The sequence below is a fragment of the Macrobrachium rosenbergii genome, chromosome 12, assembly GCF_040412425.1.
Source record: "Macrobrachium rosenbergii isolate ZJJX-2024 chromosome 12, ASM4041242v1, whole genome shotgun sequence".
Taxonomy (NCBI): Eukaryota; Metazoa; Arthropoda; class Malacostraca; order Decapoda; family Palaemonidae; genus Macrobrachium; species Macrobrachium rosenbergii.
The window spans coordinates 7915955-7935481 of NC_089752.1; the positions used below are offsets into that span (position 1 = coordinate 7915955).

A 19527-nucleotide genomic window follows, 5' to 3' on the forward strand; every position below is an offset into this window, starting at 1 on the left:
AGTTTGTAAACCTTTGGCTGCAGTATTGTACGGTATTTTGTTTTGGTACTAAGTTGAACTATAAAACTAATTATGTAAAAATAGCCTTGAATTTTAATAACTTCATTTGCTATTGTAACTGATGTTCTTATTAATATTGTATTCTTAAAAAGGAATAGGTATACTACTGTAAAATACTTTTTCATAATTCTTGCTTTTGTTAAGCAATTTATTTTGATGTCTAACCAGAATGCACTGAACAGTCAAGAAAGGGCAACTTCCAGTTCATCTCTCTCCAGTAGTACATCATCCAGTGGTCTGTCATGGGCAGATAAAGTTCGAGGTGTGCCGGTTTCCTTGCAGTCATCACAATTATCTCTACAGGGCACGTATTTTGTTTTGCAATAGATTTAGTTGTAGCTTTGTAGTTTAAGTTGCAAAAATATTTTTCTTATTTTTTGAGGTAACTGTGGAGTGGATGGTAAAAGGACATGATAATCAGGGCATTACCAATTACAAATGGCTTTAGAAAATAAAAATTGGCTTAATATTACTCTTTATTAAATGATTAACCAGCCAATACTGTAATTACTAAATGTAATGGGTTATGAAATAAGGTTAACTTTGCTTTTGATTTGCATTTTGATGTAGGGAGTGTTAAGATTCTTAAACTTCATATGTTCGTCTTATATAAGTAGTTCAAAAGCTTTTGACAGGTGTTATATTTGGAAAAACTTGATCAAAATGTTCAGAAGAACATTTTGATCAACTCCTCGGTTTGGTTAGTTCAATATAACATTATAAGAGAAGTACAGTACTTTGAGGCATGCACATGTATTCTTCATTGCCATCAGTATATCAGTGTAAATATTTGCTTAGCTAACATCTAGGAAAGGATCATGTTCTTTTTTCTCCCCTTCCCTGTGCCTGTCACAGTGCACTTGGGAATTTTATTAATGATATATAATGTTGAACATTTCCAGTTTCCTTTTGATTTCTTTTACATTTATAGGAAACTTGAAGACTTAAGAGTTGGAAGTTCAGAGTGGCTTTGAAATGAAATTTGTTGAGCTGGAGTACTCATATTGATTGCTCTCAATAAGAAGCACTGTTTTTTCACGACATTGCACACGGCACCTTAAATAGTTATTAAATTTTTATTTTAGTAAATTATGGGGATTCAGTGTAATTTGAAAAGTCTTTTTGATTTGTTGGCCAAGCTTCTTAAGTGTTAGCTGCTTGATGACAAGTGACTTGTGTGGATAGAAGAGAAGACCATAAAATGAAAAATCTCTTTGAGCACTATACCATATCTTTGTTTAATCAAAACAGTAATGATGATAAAAACAGTGGCATTGAGGATTAGTTGGTGGAATTTGTTTCTTAAGTGTACGAATGTTCTACAGTACTTAGTATTTGATTGCCATGGTAGTATATCAGTGCACATTAACCCATGTCCATGATTCAGGTGTAAACTTTTATAAATTTCATGCACAAATGCAAGACTTAATATTTTACTTATAATGAAGGTTATAGTTATTGGTCATTGGTCTTATTAAACTTAATTACATATACCTGTAATAATAATAATAATAATAGTAATAATGATAATAATAATAATAAAATATAACATAATAATAATAATAATAATAATAATAATAATAATAATAATAGCATTTACAGCCAGTACCCAACTTATGAACGAGATATGTTCCGGACGGTCGTTTATATCTTGAATTGTTTGTAAGTTGGTTTTTAACGTCATTTTGAAGGTACTGTACTCTTCATGCCTATTTTAGTATGATATAGTCTGAGGGTTGCTCCGTAGATACACAAGCACAGTTTATTTCCAACAAAAACCTGTGAAATTCAAAAATATACAGCATCAAAAAGAAATGTAACTAGCCCTTATAATTCTGCATCATCTGATCTCATGTCGGTTGATCCTTAGAATTTTGTCCCAAAACATGATTTCATCATATATATCATTTGTAGTGCGAGATGCATTTTTGGTAGATTATATGAGGCTATGCTTAATTTGTGATTTATTTTTTTGGTGGACTATACTGGCCTAGGCTTGCTATGCCTATCCCAGTTTTGGTAGATGCCATTGATAATGCATATTATATCTAAGATAGCTTTTAACTAATAGATAGGCCCATAAGCAAAAGTTCAGCAAGTTAAATGCAAAAAGAAGTTTAACTAGCGCATATAATTGTGTATCATCTGATCTTGTGTCCTGCAATCCTTAGAATTTCTCCCAAAACATGATTTCATCATATATATCATTTGTAGTGTGAGATGCATTTCCGGTAGATTATACAAGGATATGCTGAGTTTGTGATTTCTTTTTTTGGTAGATTATACTGGCCTAGGCTTTCTATGCCCATCCTTGTTTTGGTAGATGCCATTGACAATGCATATTGTATCTAAGTTAGCTTTTAACTGATAAATATGCTCATAAGCAAAAGTTCACCAAGTTAAATGCAAATCTTCGTAAATTCAGACAGGCTGAAAAAAGTTGTGGCTTGTCTAAGAATTCATTATTTCATACATTTAACAACCACTTACCGTTTTGTGCAAGACACTGGCATAAACAACAGCAAGTACTACTGACATAAACACAGCGTTGAGCCATGTTGCAGTTCACCTTTATATAATGTGAGAATCATCAGTTGCATTAGGCATTCAGTACACAAGTTGCAGGCAGCCCTCAAGTTGATGTCTGGTTTGAAAAATCTCTGGAAAGTTAAAAATGAAGCAAGTTCTTTAAAAATGTGCACTATAAATATTGAAAGCAACAGAGAAGTAGAGGGAATGTTGGCAGGAAGACACATGGTTAGTTGTATACAGGAAATAAGGTATAAAGGAGCAGGCACAAAATCTTCCGGTATTGTTTCATAGAAATATAATTCTGGTGGAATGGTGGTGAGACAAGACAGAATTGAAAAGGCATAATAATGAAATGGCTGAAGATCATGATAATGAAATGGCTGAAGATGGGAAAGATGTTGGCTGAGTTAATGTAGCATTAATGGAGATGATGAATTAGGAAGAAGGTATTGCATGTTATTTCAGTTTACTAACTGGACTCTGCAAGGCCAGAAACAAATAAGCAAGAGAATTGGGAAGGCTGTCAGATGCAGTCAGATTGGATGCTGATGGGAGGCAACATAATTGGTAATGTAGGAATTAAGGAGCTGGTTTTCTGGGTTGGTATAGCCTAGGAGAAAGAAATTAGATGGGAAAACAAGCCTTGGAATTTCGCCAAAGCCAAGGGTTAGCTTGTTCAAATTAATTTTTAGAACCTAATAGATAAGTGGATAACATATAAGAGCGGAGAAGGTGAAACACAGATTGACTTTACTATGATGAAAGTACATATGGCATCAAAGAAAAGGCTTTTGTTATGCTGGCTGAGGTTTGCCTAACACAACATTGAATGCTGTGAGCTTATTCAGTAGGGAGGGAAGAAAGGTGAAACAAGAGTCAATCAAAAGAAGAACATGGAACTGAAAAATAAAGTTGTCAAGAATAGCTATTATACCATCAAAAAGTTGTTAGTGGTAAGTCAGAAGAAGGCATACTAAAGTCAGCATGAATAGTATGCAGGGTGACTTCTTGTCAGGATTATAGTGAGAAAGAAACAAGGGGGAGAAGTACAAAAGGCTAGTGAAGAGAAGAAGATGGCCTTCAAGCTTAGGCAGAAGAAAAGAGGGAGGCTAAAAAGCATGCGGGGATGGTGAAGAAGAGGAATGGAATTAGAATCTCAACACAGTAGAGGGAAAAGAGACAATATTTTGGATAACAAGGAAGTTGAGTAAAGATGGAAAATATGTAAAAGGTGCAAGGTATATAAAAGATGAATGGAGAAATAGAGTGAAAATAAAGAAATATGGGAATGTTGGTGGCCAGGACATCAGGGATAACAAGTACCAATAAAAGCAGCAGGAGAGTCAGTCATCCATAAGCTTACTAGAATGTATGGAAACATGATGATGGAAGTGGTGTGACCAAAGGAGTAGAAAAAGAGTCTTACAGAAATGGTATACAGAGGAAAAGGGGATGCATTGCAATGTGGAATTATAGAGGAAAGAGCTTGTTCTGACACACATAGAAACCTATTCTTTTAAATGTGGAGTAATCTGCACTTACGTATATATATGTTGATGTCCATCATGAGTCAGCACTGAGCCTTTTGCTGAAGCTTCAAAACGGTGCAGAAAAAGGAAGCCCTTGTGATTTTCTTTATACAGATCCCCTAGTGCTAATGACATAATCTGAGGAAGAAATGGAATTGTTTAAAAAAGGGAAAAATTGATTAATAAGGACAAGACTGAAAGGCAAAGTTCGAAAAGCAAAGGTTATGGTGACAGGAATGTAAGCAAAGGTAAAAAGTATAATCAGGAAATTTGCCATTTGATTGTTATAGGAGGGTGTAGGGGTGAACTCTGTGCTGTTTACCAAATGTAACGGATGGTGTCTCAAAATGCTCAGGATTACAAAATATATGTGGAACAAGGCATTTTTAATGTTAAGGTTCATGACCTGACTAGGTTGGAAAGGTCTTATTACAAATGAGGAATTGATGGAGACATGGTATTGAGCGACTGTGTTAAAGACAGAACTCAAACTTAGTGATGGTTTGAACTTGTGACGAGAAGGGATGAGGGACAATTCGTCCAAAACGCAGTGGATACAGAATTAGCAGGAGGAAGACTTGCACAAAGGCACAGGAGCTCATGGGGAAAGGTAATAGATGAAGAGCTAGGCTAGGTATGATCGCAAGCAGAAAGGTGACAGGACAGAAGAGAGTGGAGTGAACTCTTTTTAAGTCTAATCCCATGAAGGTGATGATTATTAGAATGTCTTAGTTAGGATGATATTTAAGCTTGATGTAAAGAATATGCAGTCCAGCACTTCTAAACTTGCAGTCTTTTAATAATATGTAAATACTATATATTCTATAGATCTCATCTAGATATATATAGAGATTACTTGCTATTATCAGGAACATTATTCACACATACATATTTGTGAAGGCTGATGGGACCAACAACCTTATGGCCTAATCTAGCCCAGGCCTGATTGGTACAGAAAATGGATGGATAAGCAAGTCTAGGGTTTACCATTGACATAAGCAATATACCCGATCCTGAAAAATGGGGAGGCTTACTTTGAGTGTTATGTGCAGTGTTATTAAAAGAATAAAGATAACCAGTAATATAGTTTTTAGTTCTTGTCTAGATTTGGACTTGGCTGTAGGCATGTCTCTCGTCTTTTCCTCCGCAGTCCTAAGTGTGTGTGGAAGGAAGCCACAAACTTGATTGTTAACTGGTTTGATTGATCTTTCATACCAGTGACTTGTAGAATGTGAAATTCTCTGCTTTTCTCAGTATTTTACGGATTATTCATCCTTCCTCCACTCAGAAAGATGGGTCTGTCATTGCTGTGGGAGATGTTTATTGACACACTTCCTGTAGGACAGGTTAGACATTGGCTGTCTTGTTTACCTTATCTTGCACACCATGAAAGATATACTATTATTCTCAGGAGTCCTTGCTGTAATCCCCTGAAACTTATGTAACCATGTGTACAGTTCATGTTTCTTACTCTTACAGATGTTGTGGAAATTGTGAAGTATAATTTTGATTTTAGTTATTTGGATGGCTTTCATTGTACAATATAAAATGTTAAGATAGCTTTCAATTCAAGAGTATCCTTTTTCATCATGGACAGAGAGAAGTTGAGTTAGTTTTTTTTTTATTATTGGCCAGGCTAACTTTGGATGAGTTAGTCGTAGCTTTACAATATAGAAAGTGCTGCTATGATCAAAATATATTAGGTGTAATAAATATGGTATTAGTGTTTCACAAACTGGTGTCAAAACAGTGCCTTTGTTAATAAGAGACTTATAGAAAATTAAACATAACTCAAAAGTAGCTGGAAGGTTTAGTAAATAAACTTTTTAACCCTCAAAGTCACTCACTTTTAGTTTTTAGTTTGTGTTCATACCAATAATTTTGAATGCTGTTCTGAAGTAAATTCAGAGGAGCCAGGTATATTTTGTATACATTGGTATAGACTTGTTCATTCTTCTCTCCTCTTTGTCTTACCTAAGGTTACCAGTTTCAGTAAAGTTCTGTGAACTAGTGTACTGTAAAATATCAGCATATGGTAAAGTTTACATTGCCTTTTTGCTATGTTGATCACTGCTTAATTTGCTAGTCCATAACTAGCTTCAGTAAGCAATACTGTATTTTAAATAAGCTATACAGTATGGTGACTGTGAAATTGATGTATCTATATTTAATAGCTTCTTGTCTTGCATGATCTGTATGGATGAAGATAAGCAGCTGGCTGTGTGTTTGGCAATAATGAACAAGAATGTTGCATTACCAGATATTTTTTTCAAGTTTTACATGTTAGTTAAAATCATGACTTCATTTCCAACATGTTATGGTCTATGTGTACCATAGTGTTCCTACTATATACACAGAAACTTGGAAAACCTAGGCTGACTAAGCCATCAGAGAATTCTAACCATCTTTTTTCTTCAGCTTTTGTGCAATGTCAGTGCAATCATACTTGTTAATCTGCATGTTGCAGCATTAAATATTTATTCTTGAGATGTAATCCACGTGTGTACTTAATGAGTTGGAACAAGTATTCTGCATCCCTCCATATGGGTATGAAGGAGAGGTGGGGTTACTTTTAATTTTACTTTGCCATTTACATTTGGAGCTAGTTTTCTTGGGACATACATGTTATTGAATAAAGGAGTACATTAAAGTGAAAATGTTGAGGAACTTAAGCGATCTCTGTTAATGCTGATTAGCAGAACAAATGCATGGGGGTGAAGATTCAAATATCCTTTTTGGTATGTTGGTGTATATAATAACTTTTTCATGTTCTTTTCTTGGAGTAGTAAAATGGAAAGGGTGAATGATGGGTGAAAGGCCCAAGTCTTCATTACATCTTTGTTATGTAAGTATTTTATGAATAAATATTTATGCACTCATTAGATGAACTAGAAGTGTGTGATGAAGGATGATGGAGCACTTGATTTTTGGGAATTTGTTGTTGAGTTAATTTTGGATTTGTATGACTAAATGACATAAGCATAAATTGGTACTTGATAATCATGATACCTATGCTTCCAAATTATGAACTATACCTCCAATCTCCATCTGGTCTTACATTTATAGTCAGTTCACTTTCATCTGATTCCATTGTATTTTTTGTATTTTACTCCTCAAATGTAATTGTGTTCCTGCACGAATAGAAACCATGTCTTTACATAGGAATTACCTTCAGCACAAGCTGGAGTAGGCTATTCTACACAACAAGGGTGTTCAGTAGTTGAACTACTGGTGGGAGGGGCAAGAGGTACCCTCACCACCTCCCATTCCTGAGTTACGCATATATTTGCCTTATAGCCATTGTCCAGAGCGGACGCATTCCTCACCTTCCTCTGCCCAATTGTTTGCCAGCTGTTCTGCACTTCATCCTGGGTTTTTCCTGTTTTGTTATGATATTGATATATCTGCTTTTTCTTGGCTTTTTCTTTTGAATTATGCAAACCCAAGAATCTTTCAAGCCTAACCATGTCTTTGCCCTGGTGTGGGGAAGCATCAATGTAACTGCTTTTCATCCATCGACATAGACCTTCACACCGTTTATACAAAATGCCGCAAACGTGTGTGTTCCATTACTGATTCTTGTGTTGAGTGTCGTGACTGGTCCTCGGAGCAGTGGATGCAGTGTGCTGGAAAGGGGAAATCCAGGAAGGCTGCCTGCCTATCCTCTGAGGGGTATTCTCCTACAGGGACACTGGGTAGCTCCTTGTTCCTGCCCATGCAACTCCTCGTTGCTGCTACCTCTTCTAGGGGAGAGGTCACTCCCCTGCGTTCCCCAGTTGCTAGGACTTCCTCTGTGTGGTCGGGGGTGTGAGCAATCCTCCCTGGGGCAAAGGGAGACAGTCCCAAATGATTTGTCTGTTGCAGGTCTGGGAGAGATTGGGAAGACTTTCCAAGGCCTTAGGGTCCTTTGGCCATCCTTAGGTCTTCCTGGGGAGCCCTTGGTGCAGGGCTTGATTGCACAACTTAGTGCCACCATTTTGCCCCCACCTCTACTGCTTCGGTAACTGTTACAGAATCTAAGGGAACCACGACTAGGGCCATGCCTTCGGTTGTGCATCTGGTCCCATCGACGTCTATGCTCCCTCCAATGTCTCCTGACACCAAAGATCTTCTTCTGGATGAGTTATTGAACAGATACAAACGTGACCTCAAGAGAACGTCGAAGAAGAGCCCCCTCTTACCTTTGTTGTTGTTGTCATTGTCTTCTTCGCCTCCTCCCCTTCTTCCAAGGGTCTCGTTATGCAGACAGACCCGAGGAATGTAAAGGCTGCTTCTCTCAGACCGTAAGAAGGCCCGTTGGCCCTCTCCCAGCATGTCTTCTACGGAAGAAGCATTGGGATCTCTCTACAGCTCTCCCTTGTCCCCAGACAGAGAACCCACTTCTCATGTTGTAGGGGCTTTTTATAGTACACAATTGGGGCAGTATAATGGGAACAGTTTTGAAGGGTTTTTAAATTAAACTCTGATTTTCCTTAACCTAATTTATTTCCTTAATATTACAGTGACCTGAAGACCTTCAAGCAGAACCTTATCCTAATTTTATTTACTCTCAACACTTAATCTAACTTATTTCCTACTTACTCTTATACCTAACTAAGCCTAATTTAATACTAACATGACCCCCAAAAGAACCTTTTAAACCTAACCCTAACTCATCAATCTTAATACTACCAAAAGAAACTTACTGTACTTAAATTATTTACAATTCCAAATTAAGGGGATCTCCACCCCTATTACTCAAACTTTACGTAAAGTTCACAGACAGACCTTCTTGGTGGGTGTCCCTGTATTTAATCCTTTATACTGTGTCAACTGTCAGTGAATAATACACAACTGGATTTTGGTGCCACCTGTCTCCTTTTCCTTGAACTAAACACTCAACCAAACATACCCAGTCTTAACTATGGAATCACTATCACCACAACATTATATATTATTGGCAGAGGAAACTATTCATTGGCAGCAGCCCTTAAGAATTCTCCACAACATTAAACCCCAGATTCACTCAGCACACAGAGTTTGCCCAAAAAAAAATCACTCAAAGTCATAGATATCACTCAGCTTGATGTTGTTGCACAGGGCCTTCAACTTCAATCTCCTAACCACTGTAGTCCCTAGAGATGCACTTGTCAGCATCCCTCATCTTCATCATATGATGCCAACAGGAATCTCATTCTACTGTTAGAAGGGAGCTCCACTATCAGTCAATTCGACTACAATAAAAAAAAGACAAAATAAACAAACACTCAGACGAACAACACATTCATAAACAAAACATATACACAGCAACACAATGGCAGAAAACACATCATCAAATAAACAACACATGAACAAAAGTAAATCTTATCACACAAACCCAACTTCCAAATACTACCACAATGTCTCCTTGGACATCCGAGGCGCAAAAGCCGTGCGTGCTTGTGTCAGCCACGACAGCTTCTGCGATATAGATGTGGATCCCCCACATCCACCAACATCCTGGGCACTGATACCAGACACTGGATGTCTCCCATGTCTGGTAAAGAACCTTCTGCTGCACAGGGCTCCAAGGATTCATCCAGGAAGCTCACCCCCATTACTTAGCCTGTGTAGCAACCTCATCCATTGCACACTCCCGTGCCTCAGATGCTCTGCGTGCACAGGTCTCAACGACCCATGCCACCGAAGGTTCTTCTGCCCGGGTTCCAATGGATCCACGCTGCTATGGTAAGTGTTCACGGTCCACAGACTGGGATGTGGCTAACAGAGAGTGTGTGAGTGTGCAGTGTGCAGGTGCTGTCCCACCTTGGAACTCTGACGATATGAGATGTGGCTCCCACGAGCTGCGCCTTGGCTGATTGGAGGACAGGGTCCCATGGCAGCGATGCCAACCATAGAGTCTGCACGTCCATCAGAGCATGGAGAAGGTTCCCCATTCAATGTTCTTCATGCATAGAGGCGTTGGTCTTGAAGAAGATTCCAGCAAGCCGTTGGGACAGTGCACGCTTTTGCCTGAGAGTGCGTGATTGCTCTCCCGGGGGCTGTTCCACTTGCGTTCCCATGAGCTGCCCTACTCTCCTCGGGGGATAGCTTCCGGGAAAGTTCACGGGATCGAGTGTGCTGTCCCAGGGACAACCCCTGTTCACCTTCGCATAACGGGAGCTCTCTCAGACCCGTGCATTGATAGTCACCACGGATTGTCAATTGTTCACGGCTTTCCTCTCCTGCTGAGACTTCGGCCTCTGGCAGGTCCGCGAAGGGTGCGAGGCCCCTCTCACCTGTTCCTTCAACCTCCTAGGGGTATACCGGGAGCTGTGGGATGGACAGGACTTGGGTTGGCAATCAGGATTTGGCTTCCCATCGCAGCCCTTTGTACACCCCCGGTTCAGTCCTAGAACCGAAATGGACTTATGCACGGGTGTCAAAGAGGGGACATGGGGCTTCTGAGAAGGGTCTCTCACCTGCAGAGAGGGCAACTCGAAAAGACCGTGACTTGGAAAGGCTGGAAGGTCCTCTTCCCAAGGACAAGGAAACCCCCAAGGTGCAGAGGTCCTTCTTTGAGATATTCAAACTGATTTGTCAGTACAACAATAATGGGGAAGAGATTTTGGCTTCCAATGAGGTTGTTCCTTCGGGCCTCAAAGCACTGGTCGGAGCCCACAAGGAATCCTCACCTTCGATTGAGTTGCCATGGTCGAAGCTTGCCGAGTCAAGTCCTGGGCCAAGTGAGCTCCCTCATCCCTGGTTGGGAGAACTCACTTCAGGACAGCAACTTGTTCAAGCTGTTTCCTCCACCTCTCCCTCGTCAGAAGAAATTCTACAAACCTTTGGAGAGGTCAATTCCGACAGCACAGGTTGACTCAGACTTAGTTCGTCTCGGTCCGGGTCTGTTGTTGGAGCATCTCCCTCTCACATCAGGTGTCAGCGACTGGAAACGACTGCCTTGGCAGCGTTTCAAGCAGTCTCTTGGCTGGACCATTGGTCCACAACTGTATCTAACGTTATCACTTCCTCTTAGTTGCACACCAATGATGTGGCTAACCTTAACAGACTCTTCCTGTCTGGAGGTAGGTCGATCACCTACCTAGCCCACCAGACAGCTAAGCTGTGGGCAAACTTGTTCCTTAAAAGGAGAAGTGCAGTTCTCTCCTGAGCCTCCAAGTTCGTTGGTTCTGAGTTGGTCTTGACCCTGAGGAATGGACCATAGCTGGGTTCCAATTCTCTCTTCGACAGGGAGCAAGTGGACGCCACAGTGGATTGTTGGAGAGTGGATGACAGTGACCGTCTCGCCCACTGTGCAGTGGTAAAGACCTCCAGGCCTTCGCACGCCACTGCAGCCCAACCTTCAGGTCAGGCTGGCCCCTCCTCTGTAGGTCCTAGGAAACCCCAGAATCCTAAGGTCCCTCGTAGGAACACCCAGCAGCCTTCTGCCCCCATCAGAAAGGGTGCAAATCAGCATCCCTTTCGGTCTTCTGCTCAGCTAGGTAGAGGAAGTAAGGGGAAGAAGAAGGGAGGAGGATGCTAGGGCCGGCGTTCCCCTCTGTATTCTGCCACTGGTGGGGGTGCCTGTCGAGCCATTGGGCAACATGGTAGTGACTCAGAGCAGAGACCCGGGTAGTGAATGTCCTTCCAGTGGGCTGTTTACTTCCTTTCGAGTTTCCTCCACCTCTCACCAACCTCCGGTCCATCTACAGATGTATGTTCCCGGTTTGCCTAAGGACCTTGTTCTTCGGGATGAGGTGAAGGCGATGCTGAAGAAGGGTGTTGTGGAAGTCGTGACAGATCGGTCTCCGGGGTTTTACAGCAGGATCTTTCTCTTACAGAAAGCACTGTGGTGATGGAGACCACACCTGGCCCTTGACCTGATCTGCTCATTGTGACTTAGTTCAAGATGGAAATGTTACAGTCAGTGCTCGTGACCATCAGGGAGTCAGACTTCATGCTTACAGTGGATCTGCAGGATATGTATTCCAGATACCCATTCATCAGTCCTCCCACAATTACCTCCCCCTTTATCCCCAAATGGGCATACTTAATGTCAAACAAAGAGGATTCGAGTAAGTTCTGGCTCAAAGCTCACTAAGTCAGGGGCATTGCTCTGTCCCTCACATTCAAGAAGAACCACTTGGTACATCAGGTGCTGAGATCAGGAGTGTGGTCGTGCCATACGACATTCACCTTCTTTTACCTGAGGGACATTGCCCTTAGGTCCTTGGGCACCTTTTCCTTGGATCCTATGGTGGCCTCAACATGTGTAGCTCATCCAATTCCCCTAGCGGGACAGGTAACCCCTGGTCTAAGATGTAAGGTTGCAGAAGTGAAAGTCAGTGTGTGTGACTGGCCCCCCTCCTTTCCCTTTCTCAAACCTCTCCTCTTCCGGTGGACAGAGGATAGGTTTCAACCCATCATGCGCTGGATGGGCACAGATGCAGGCGAGTGATCAGCCTTTCTATTTTTTCCATTGATATCATCTAATAGAAGCAGATCCTACCCTCTCTCTAGCAAGGGGAGTGAGGGATTGGCAGTAAAACTAACCCATTAGTTAATTTTAGAGCTATTGTCTCCGACATAGTGTTCTCCCAAGCCTTTTTCGGAATACAGTAATGTTTACTTTCGTACCCATTACTTCGAAAAGCCTGGAAGTGTGACAGTCAAGCACACTATTGTTCTCCTGATCAGAGGCATCGGACTACTTCCTTTGCTCGACATTGCACGACCAGGAAAAGTCCCAGGTGAGGTGAACCTCCAGTCGGTTATGAAGCTTACTCAGATCCTCCCACCAATCAGTAAGTCTTCCTATGTAAAGACCGATGGTTTGTATTTGTGTTGGAACAAATGACAAATTTTGGAAGTAATTTGTATTTTTCCTTACTTACTGCCCACCTCTAGCCACCCCTCATTCTGATACCTGGGCTATTAGGCAAGTGGATGTGTAACTCAGCGACAGGAGGTGATGAGGGTAACCCTCGCCCCTTCCACCAGTAGTTCAACTACTGAACAACCTTGTTGTGTACAATAGTCTGCTTCAGCTTACACTGAAGGTAGTTCCTATGTAAAGACCTGAGGTTTGTATGTTAGGAAAAATACAAATTACTTCAAAAATTTGTCATTTTGCTGTCTCTTCTGCAATAAGACTGTCTAAACAAAAATTGCTTCTCTAAAAGATTCCTAAGTATACTTTGAGAGTGTTAGAACATTGTTTCTTAGGAAGGATTCAGAGACTTAATTCTACTTGCACAGTGCCTATTTATTTCTTACTACTCCAGGATTCATCTGATAAAATTATTTAAGGCTGCAGTGATGGAGTTGTGATAGGATTTTTTTTTAATCTGTATGTTGGATCCACAAAAGTGACATCATCATTACGGATTATCTTAACAGTATATGGGAGGTTTGATTTCAAGTATTGTTGGTATTTTCTGGGAAAGATACCAGAGGTGAATTATCTTTACAGTTTCTTCTGTAGCATTGGACTGATTTTTTAAAGCTTCTTTATTTTCACCTACCTTTTAACAGATGATGGAGAAGGCTGGGAGGTAGTACGTAGAGGTCGCAGGAGCCATGGTGGAAGTACTGCTTCACTCAATAATAGTAGCCAGTACCAGCAGCATTCGTATTCTAATAGAGATTCTCGGAGTGGTAGTCTTAAAGATGATGGTATGTCAAATGGTTGGACTATAATCCTTTTGTTAGAAAAATCTGGATACAGTATATTACTTTGTGCATTTTTAGTAATTTTTTTATTCAGCATTTTCTTATACGGCAAAATTGACAAGGGTATTAAGAGTTATGGAATACCCTTATGTCAAATGGTTTGACTATAATCCTTTTGTTAGAAAAATTTGGATACAGTATATTATTTTGTGCATTTTTAGTAATTTTTTTATTCAGCATTTTCTTAGATACTTATGGCAAAATTGACAAGGGTATTAAGAGTTATGGAATACCCTTATTAAGAGTATGCTTTATTGAAGTTCTCAAATACCTGTAGCTGGATTTAGCAGATGATTAAGAATTATGAAGTTTTCTAGGATTAAAAGTTTAATATGAGAGATTACACTAAGCGAAAAGCAAAAAATTCTTCAGTAAAATCTGAAAGCCATTCTTATTAAGAGGTTTTGGACTGTAAGACAGAATTTGCAGCATCCTATGTTCACAAATATCCTCACATTCATATATTTTCTGTATTCTTTAAGGCACTGGTTTTTGTTTTTTAATTTGATTCTTTATTTTTTGCCACTTACTGTTGTGTTAATTGATTTTTAAAATAACTTTTGAGACTAATCAATAGGTAGAAGTGAATTAATGTTTAATGTAGTGATTATTTCTCTTTGGTATTGTTATAATAGCAACAAGAATTAACTGTCCATTTCTTTGTTTATGCACATCTGTTTGTCCTTTTAAACAGATGGGAGAGCAATATTTAGGATTTTTATGCTAAAAGAAAAATTTAATCTCCATCCAATTCAGTTTTGGGAGGTCCAATTAAGCTTTGTTATTGGACATACATAACTAAATTTGTTCATTCCTGCTTTAGTTGATTTTCATATTACTGTTAAATCTGTTGTAAAATCTTTGTCTTTGCTTTTCCTGTTATTTTTTCAGTGCTTGTTGTCTCTGAAGAAATGTGCCAATGCATTGCCATTCCCAATTCAAGTTATCTTGTCAATTTTCCATCCCTATTTTTGTCTTTTAGATTGCTTTCCACTTCCCAGTTCTTTCTTGGCCAATTTGATTAGGTAATCTTCCCTCCAGAAGATAGATGTTCCAAAACTATTTTTGTAGATTTTTTTCTACTTTTCTATTAATTTTATATTGCATAGGATGGAGTATCAAAACTGTTACGGAAGTATATCCTATAGGTGACTGCTGAAATGAAATGAAATGCGGGTGCTTTTAGAGAAATGGAATAGTTATGAATCAAATTTTACAGTGTTTACAGTATACAGGATATGTCTGCTTACTTCTGCTTAATACTCCTAAAGGCAGTAAGCATAAGCAACAGAGATTTTTTTTCTATATTTTTAAACAATATTGATATGTTCGCTTGCAAGGGTAACCATAGGATTATAGGTTGTATTTTCTCCAACAAGTATTGTAGCACATAGGTCTTTTATATATTGTTTCTGTGAAAAATTTAAACAAAATTCACAACAATTATTAATTAACATTCTTGTTATGTTTGCTGTTTGTTGGTTTGGTAAATATTTTATGGATTAGTCCCATATACATCTTTAGGTTATTCTGTTTTGTCCAAGACACAAAGACCATTATTTACTTGGGGATTTTTAAATGGAAACCCCTATGGAAGTCAATTGATCTTTCTCTTTTTTTCAGTATTTTTCTAACGTATAGGTTATTTTTTCAGGTCACAAAGGCCGTGGGATGAAGAATCGTTTCCACATGCCTAGTGCAGCCATGTCTGTGCCTTCACTAGCTGTAAGTAACAGCAGCACTAAAGAAGAAGTTGATAACCAGAGTGTCAGTAGCACAAATGGAAACACTCAGCGTAGTGCACTGAATTCAGGAGGATATAGTGGCAAGAAATCAAAAAGTCAGGGGTGTGTTATGTCTGCCAAAGATGATAATGTAACAAATGAGAGGAAGAAGACATCTTCAAACAGTACCAGGTCGGCAGCAGCTAGAAGGATAGAGAACAGGAGGAATAGAGCTGCAAGTAAAAGTGCAGAAGAACTCAGAAAAAATCATGCCACAAAAGGGGAGAATAAAGGGAAAGATAATATAGCTTGGAGTAATAAAGAAAACAAATCACCTACCTGTGATATTGTTGGGCATATTTGTGATGATATAGCAAATGTTGGTATTAAGGAAGTTGCTTCGCAGAAGGCAAGTGAATCTTTACCACTCTCTGAAAATCTTCATGGAAAATATTCAAATAATATTAATTACTTGTGTGATCCATCCATCCCCGAAACATCAGAAACAAGTGATATTGAAGATTCTGATAAAGGCAAAGTATCTGATTCAAGAAAGCTCTCTAGTTATGAGTCAGAAGATAAGGATGTTGATATTCAAGAGCGCTTCCTTTTCCCAGCAGAACGTGATAACAGGTAAACTTCTTTAATTTGTTAGAAGTTTTAGCTGCTTTAGCTTGAGTGTAGCTGTTTACTTTCATTTGTCAGGGTTTAATTTTTTCCACTTAATGGAATTCATTTCTATAGAACTTTACTATGCAGCCTAACCCTAAACGCCGAGCCTCTATTTACAAAAACGTCTCCCGTATGCCAGCGGCGTTCGGTGAGTTAGCGCCGAAGCGGAAAAAAAGTTTTTTTCAAAAAATCACAGCACGCTTAGTTTTTAAGATTAAGAGTTCATTTTTGGCTCATTTTTTTTGTCATTGCCTGAAGTTTAGTATGCAACCATCAGAAATGGAAAAATATATCATTATCATATATAAAGATTGAAATATATGACAGCGCAAAAAAAATTTTTCATATATAATTTTATACAAATCGCGCTGTGAGCAAAACGGTTAAAGCTAACGGGTTATTTTGTTTTTCTTTGTATTGTACACTAAATTGCAATGATTTTGGTATATAACAAATTGTAAAACGATCAAAGCAACACAGAGAAAATATTATCACAAAATGATGCATGAATTCGTAACGCGCGGACATAAAAAAATTTTTTTTTTTTTCAAAAATTCACCATAAATCGAAATATTGTGCTAGAGACTTCCCGTTTGTTGAAAAATGAAGCTAATTGATTGAATATTACTAAACTGTACGTGTTTTAGCTTACAATTGCAGTTTTTGACCATTTCGGTCGAGTTAAAGTTGACCGAAAGTCGAATTTTTTCTATTTATCGTGATTTATATGAAAATATTTCAAAACTGATAAAAGCTACAACCATGAGTTATTTTCTTTTGTATTGTACATGAAATTGCGCACATTTTCATATATAAAAGTTTATGTAACGACTAATATAAAACTGGTCAAATATTACGACAACGTGACGAAAGAATTTCTGAGATGTTCGGCCGAGTTACCGCGCAGACGTAAGGAAAATGTTTTTTTAAAAAATTCACCATAAATCGAAATATTGTGCTAGAGACTTCCAATTTATTGCAAAATGAAGGTAAACGATTGAATATTACTAGAATGTAAGAGTTTTAGCTTACAATTGCGTTTTTTTACCATTTCAGTCGAGTTAAAGTTGACCGAAGGTTGAAATTTTGGCAGTTATCGTGATTTATGTGAAAATATTTCAAAACTAATAAAAGCTACAACCATAAGCTATTTTCTGTTGTATTCTACATGAAATTGCGCACATTTTCATATATAAAACTTTATGTAACGACTAATGTAAAACGATGCAAACATTACGACAACGTGACAAAAGAATTTCTGAGATGTTCGGCCGAGTTACCGCGCGCAGACGTAAGGAAAAAGTTTTGTTTTTTCAGAAATTCACCATAAATCGAAATATTGTGCTAGAGACTTCCAGTTTGTTGCAAAATGAAGGTACATGATTGAATATTACTAGGATGTAAGAGTTTTAGCTTACAATTGCATTTTTCTACCATTTCGGTCAAGTCAAAGTTGACCGAAGGTTGAAATTTTTTGTAGTCGTGATTTATGAAAATACGTCCACTTGGCACCCAACAGACAATTTTAGTCGACGTGATGATACGTCAGTAGGCGTTTAAAACTAATGGTCCTTAAACTTGTTCAATAAGAATTTTTTTCATTTTTTAGTTAAAAATTGTAATAATTTTTAACTTTAATATTATGACAGGCTGACAGTTGAAGAACTAATTTTGTTGTCATAAGGATGTTTAAATATCCAGCCATCCATCAATCTTTTATAATGGTTTTCCTGTTAGAAGTATTCAATTATGAATTTGACATTATGTACCAACTTTTTTGTGATCTGTAATGGAAAATTTACAGGATTCAGCTATATAGTTTTTTCCATTCTAGATTGGTTCATACTTACAGAAATTTGCATGCTGAAGCAACTTCTTTAATCCTCTATTTTTTTTTTTTTCAAATGTTACAAATGGAGTTACTGTCATATGTTTATTGCTTTGGTTCCAAAATAAAGTAAAATAAGTATGGCAGTACTTTGCATATCTTAGACAATAATACAAGTAAATTAGATTAAATGTATTGAGGATATATCTGATATATTATTTATGAAGAAAGTTCCCTCTAGAAAGATGTGTAATAATTGACATAAAGCTTTAAGGAACTTTCAGGTGCTTCCATCTTGTAAAAAAGAAGGTCGAGTATTTAATCCTTTAACGCACTCAACACTGAGTATTGATTATTTGGTCATGCAATGATTAATTGTATGGCTAAACTGCTGCAAAACAGTAGCAGTGTGCTGTTGTTACTAATTAGTGAATGATTTTATAGTTTTGTATGACCTTCATTTCTTTCTGCAGAAGTTATGATAGCGATAGTATAATGGATGAGGAGGAAATGTTCAACATAGTTGCCCTGGAGTCAGCCATTCAAGAGGAGCAGCGCTTAAAGAAACAAATTGAAGAAACAGAAAAAGAAGAAATTAAGGTAAGTTACTCTTACTTTTATTTGTGGTATTGAATAGGTACTTCTAGGTGAACTGTTTTTAACCCAGCTGTTGTGTACAGGATATCTCGGGGTTTTTTGTGTATTTACTTGTGCATTTTTCTTGATATTTATTTGATGGACTTCTTGTCCTGCTGCTAAAGAAAGGTGCGTTATGTTCCAGGGAAAAGATACTTGCACTTGGGTATTGGATGTAGTTTGTTAGTATGTATAGTTTCTCTTGATATGAGTATCTTGAACATATGAGTGTAAACTCTTTCCGAAGGGTTTTGGGCTAGGCGTGAAATTTTCATCTTGATAGAGTCATGTGATCATGGTAATTAAAAATAGTTGTATGAATATCCAGCAACCTGTCTCACTTTACCATAACTTAGTAGCCATGGAATTTGTAATAAGAGTAAAGGTTAGTGGCTTACCAACTAAAAAAGTTTAAAATTAAAGGGACTATTTATGAACAATTATATATCACTAACCCAACAGAATTTTTTTGTTACTGAGTGTAAAAATAACATTTTTTCGAATAGAACTCCTCCATATTTTGACCATACCTAAAGCACAAATCTGCACACATTTTATATCTAAAAATTATGCATTTACGCCTCGATATTGAAAACAATTCATATTGGGATGCAAACTTTACATTATGTATGGTATACTGATCACTCTATACCTTGAGCAGATGTCGCATTTGCTACCATATCATTTAGTAAAAAAAAAAAATTGTCTTAACCTTCTGTTTTCACAGCAGAACAGTGCTGCAAGGTCAGCAGTTAATTATATTAAAGTTATGCCTCCGTAGAAATTTTAAATACAAAGTTAATAGAAGTGCTAAAGAAGCACTTCAAAATTATTATTCTGGAAATTCAAATTA

General features: G+C 38.1%; 1 protein-coding gene across 5 annotated transcripts in view; it reads left to right on the top strand.

Annotated features, from left to right (window-relative positions):
* The window catches only part of ssp3 (short spindle 3), a 130791-nt gene that overhangs the window by 26191 nt on the left and 85073 nt on the right, over positions 1-19527 (top strand). For all 5 annotated transcript variants that reach the window (XM_067113448.1, XM_067113450.1, XM_067113452.1 and 2 more), the window contains 4 exons: positions 229-364; positions 13617-13757; positions 15469-16171; positions 18512-18638. In XM_067113448.1, coding sequence (XP_066969549.1) covers positions 229-364; positions 13617-13757; positions 15469-16171; positions 18512-18638 — 1107 coding nt within the window. The remainder of the gene's footprint in view (positions 1-228; positions 365-13616; positions 13758-15468; positions 16172-18511; positions 18639-19527) is intronic.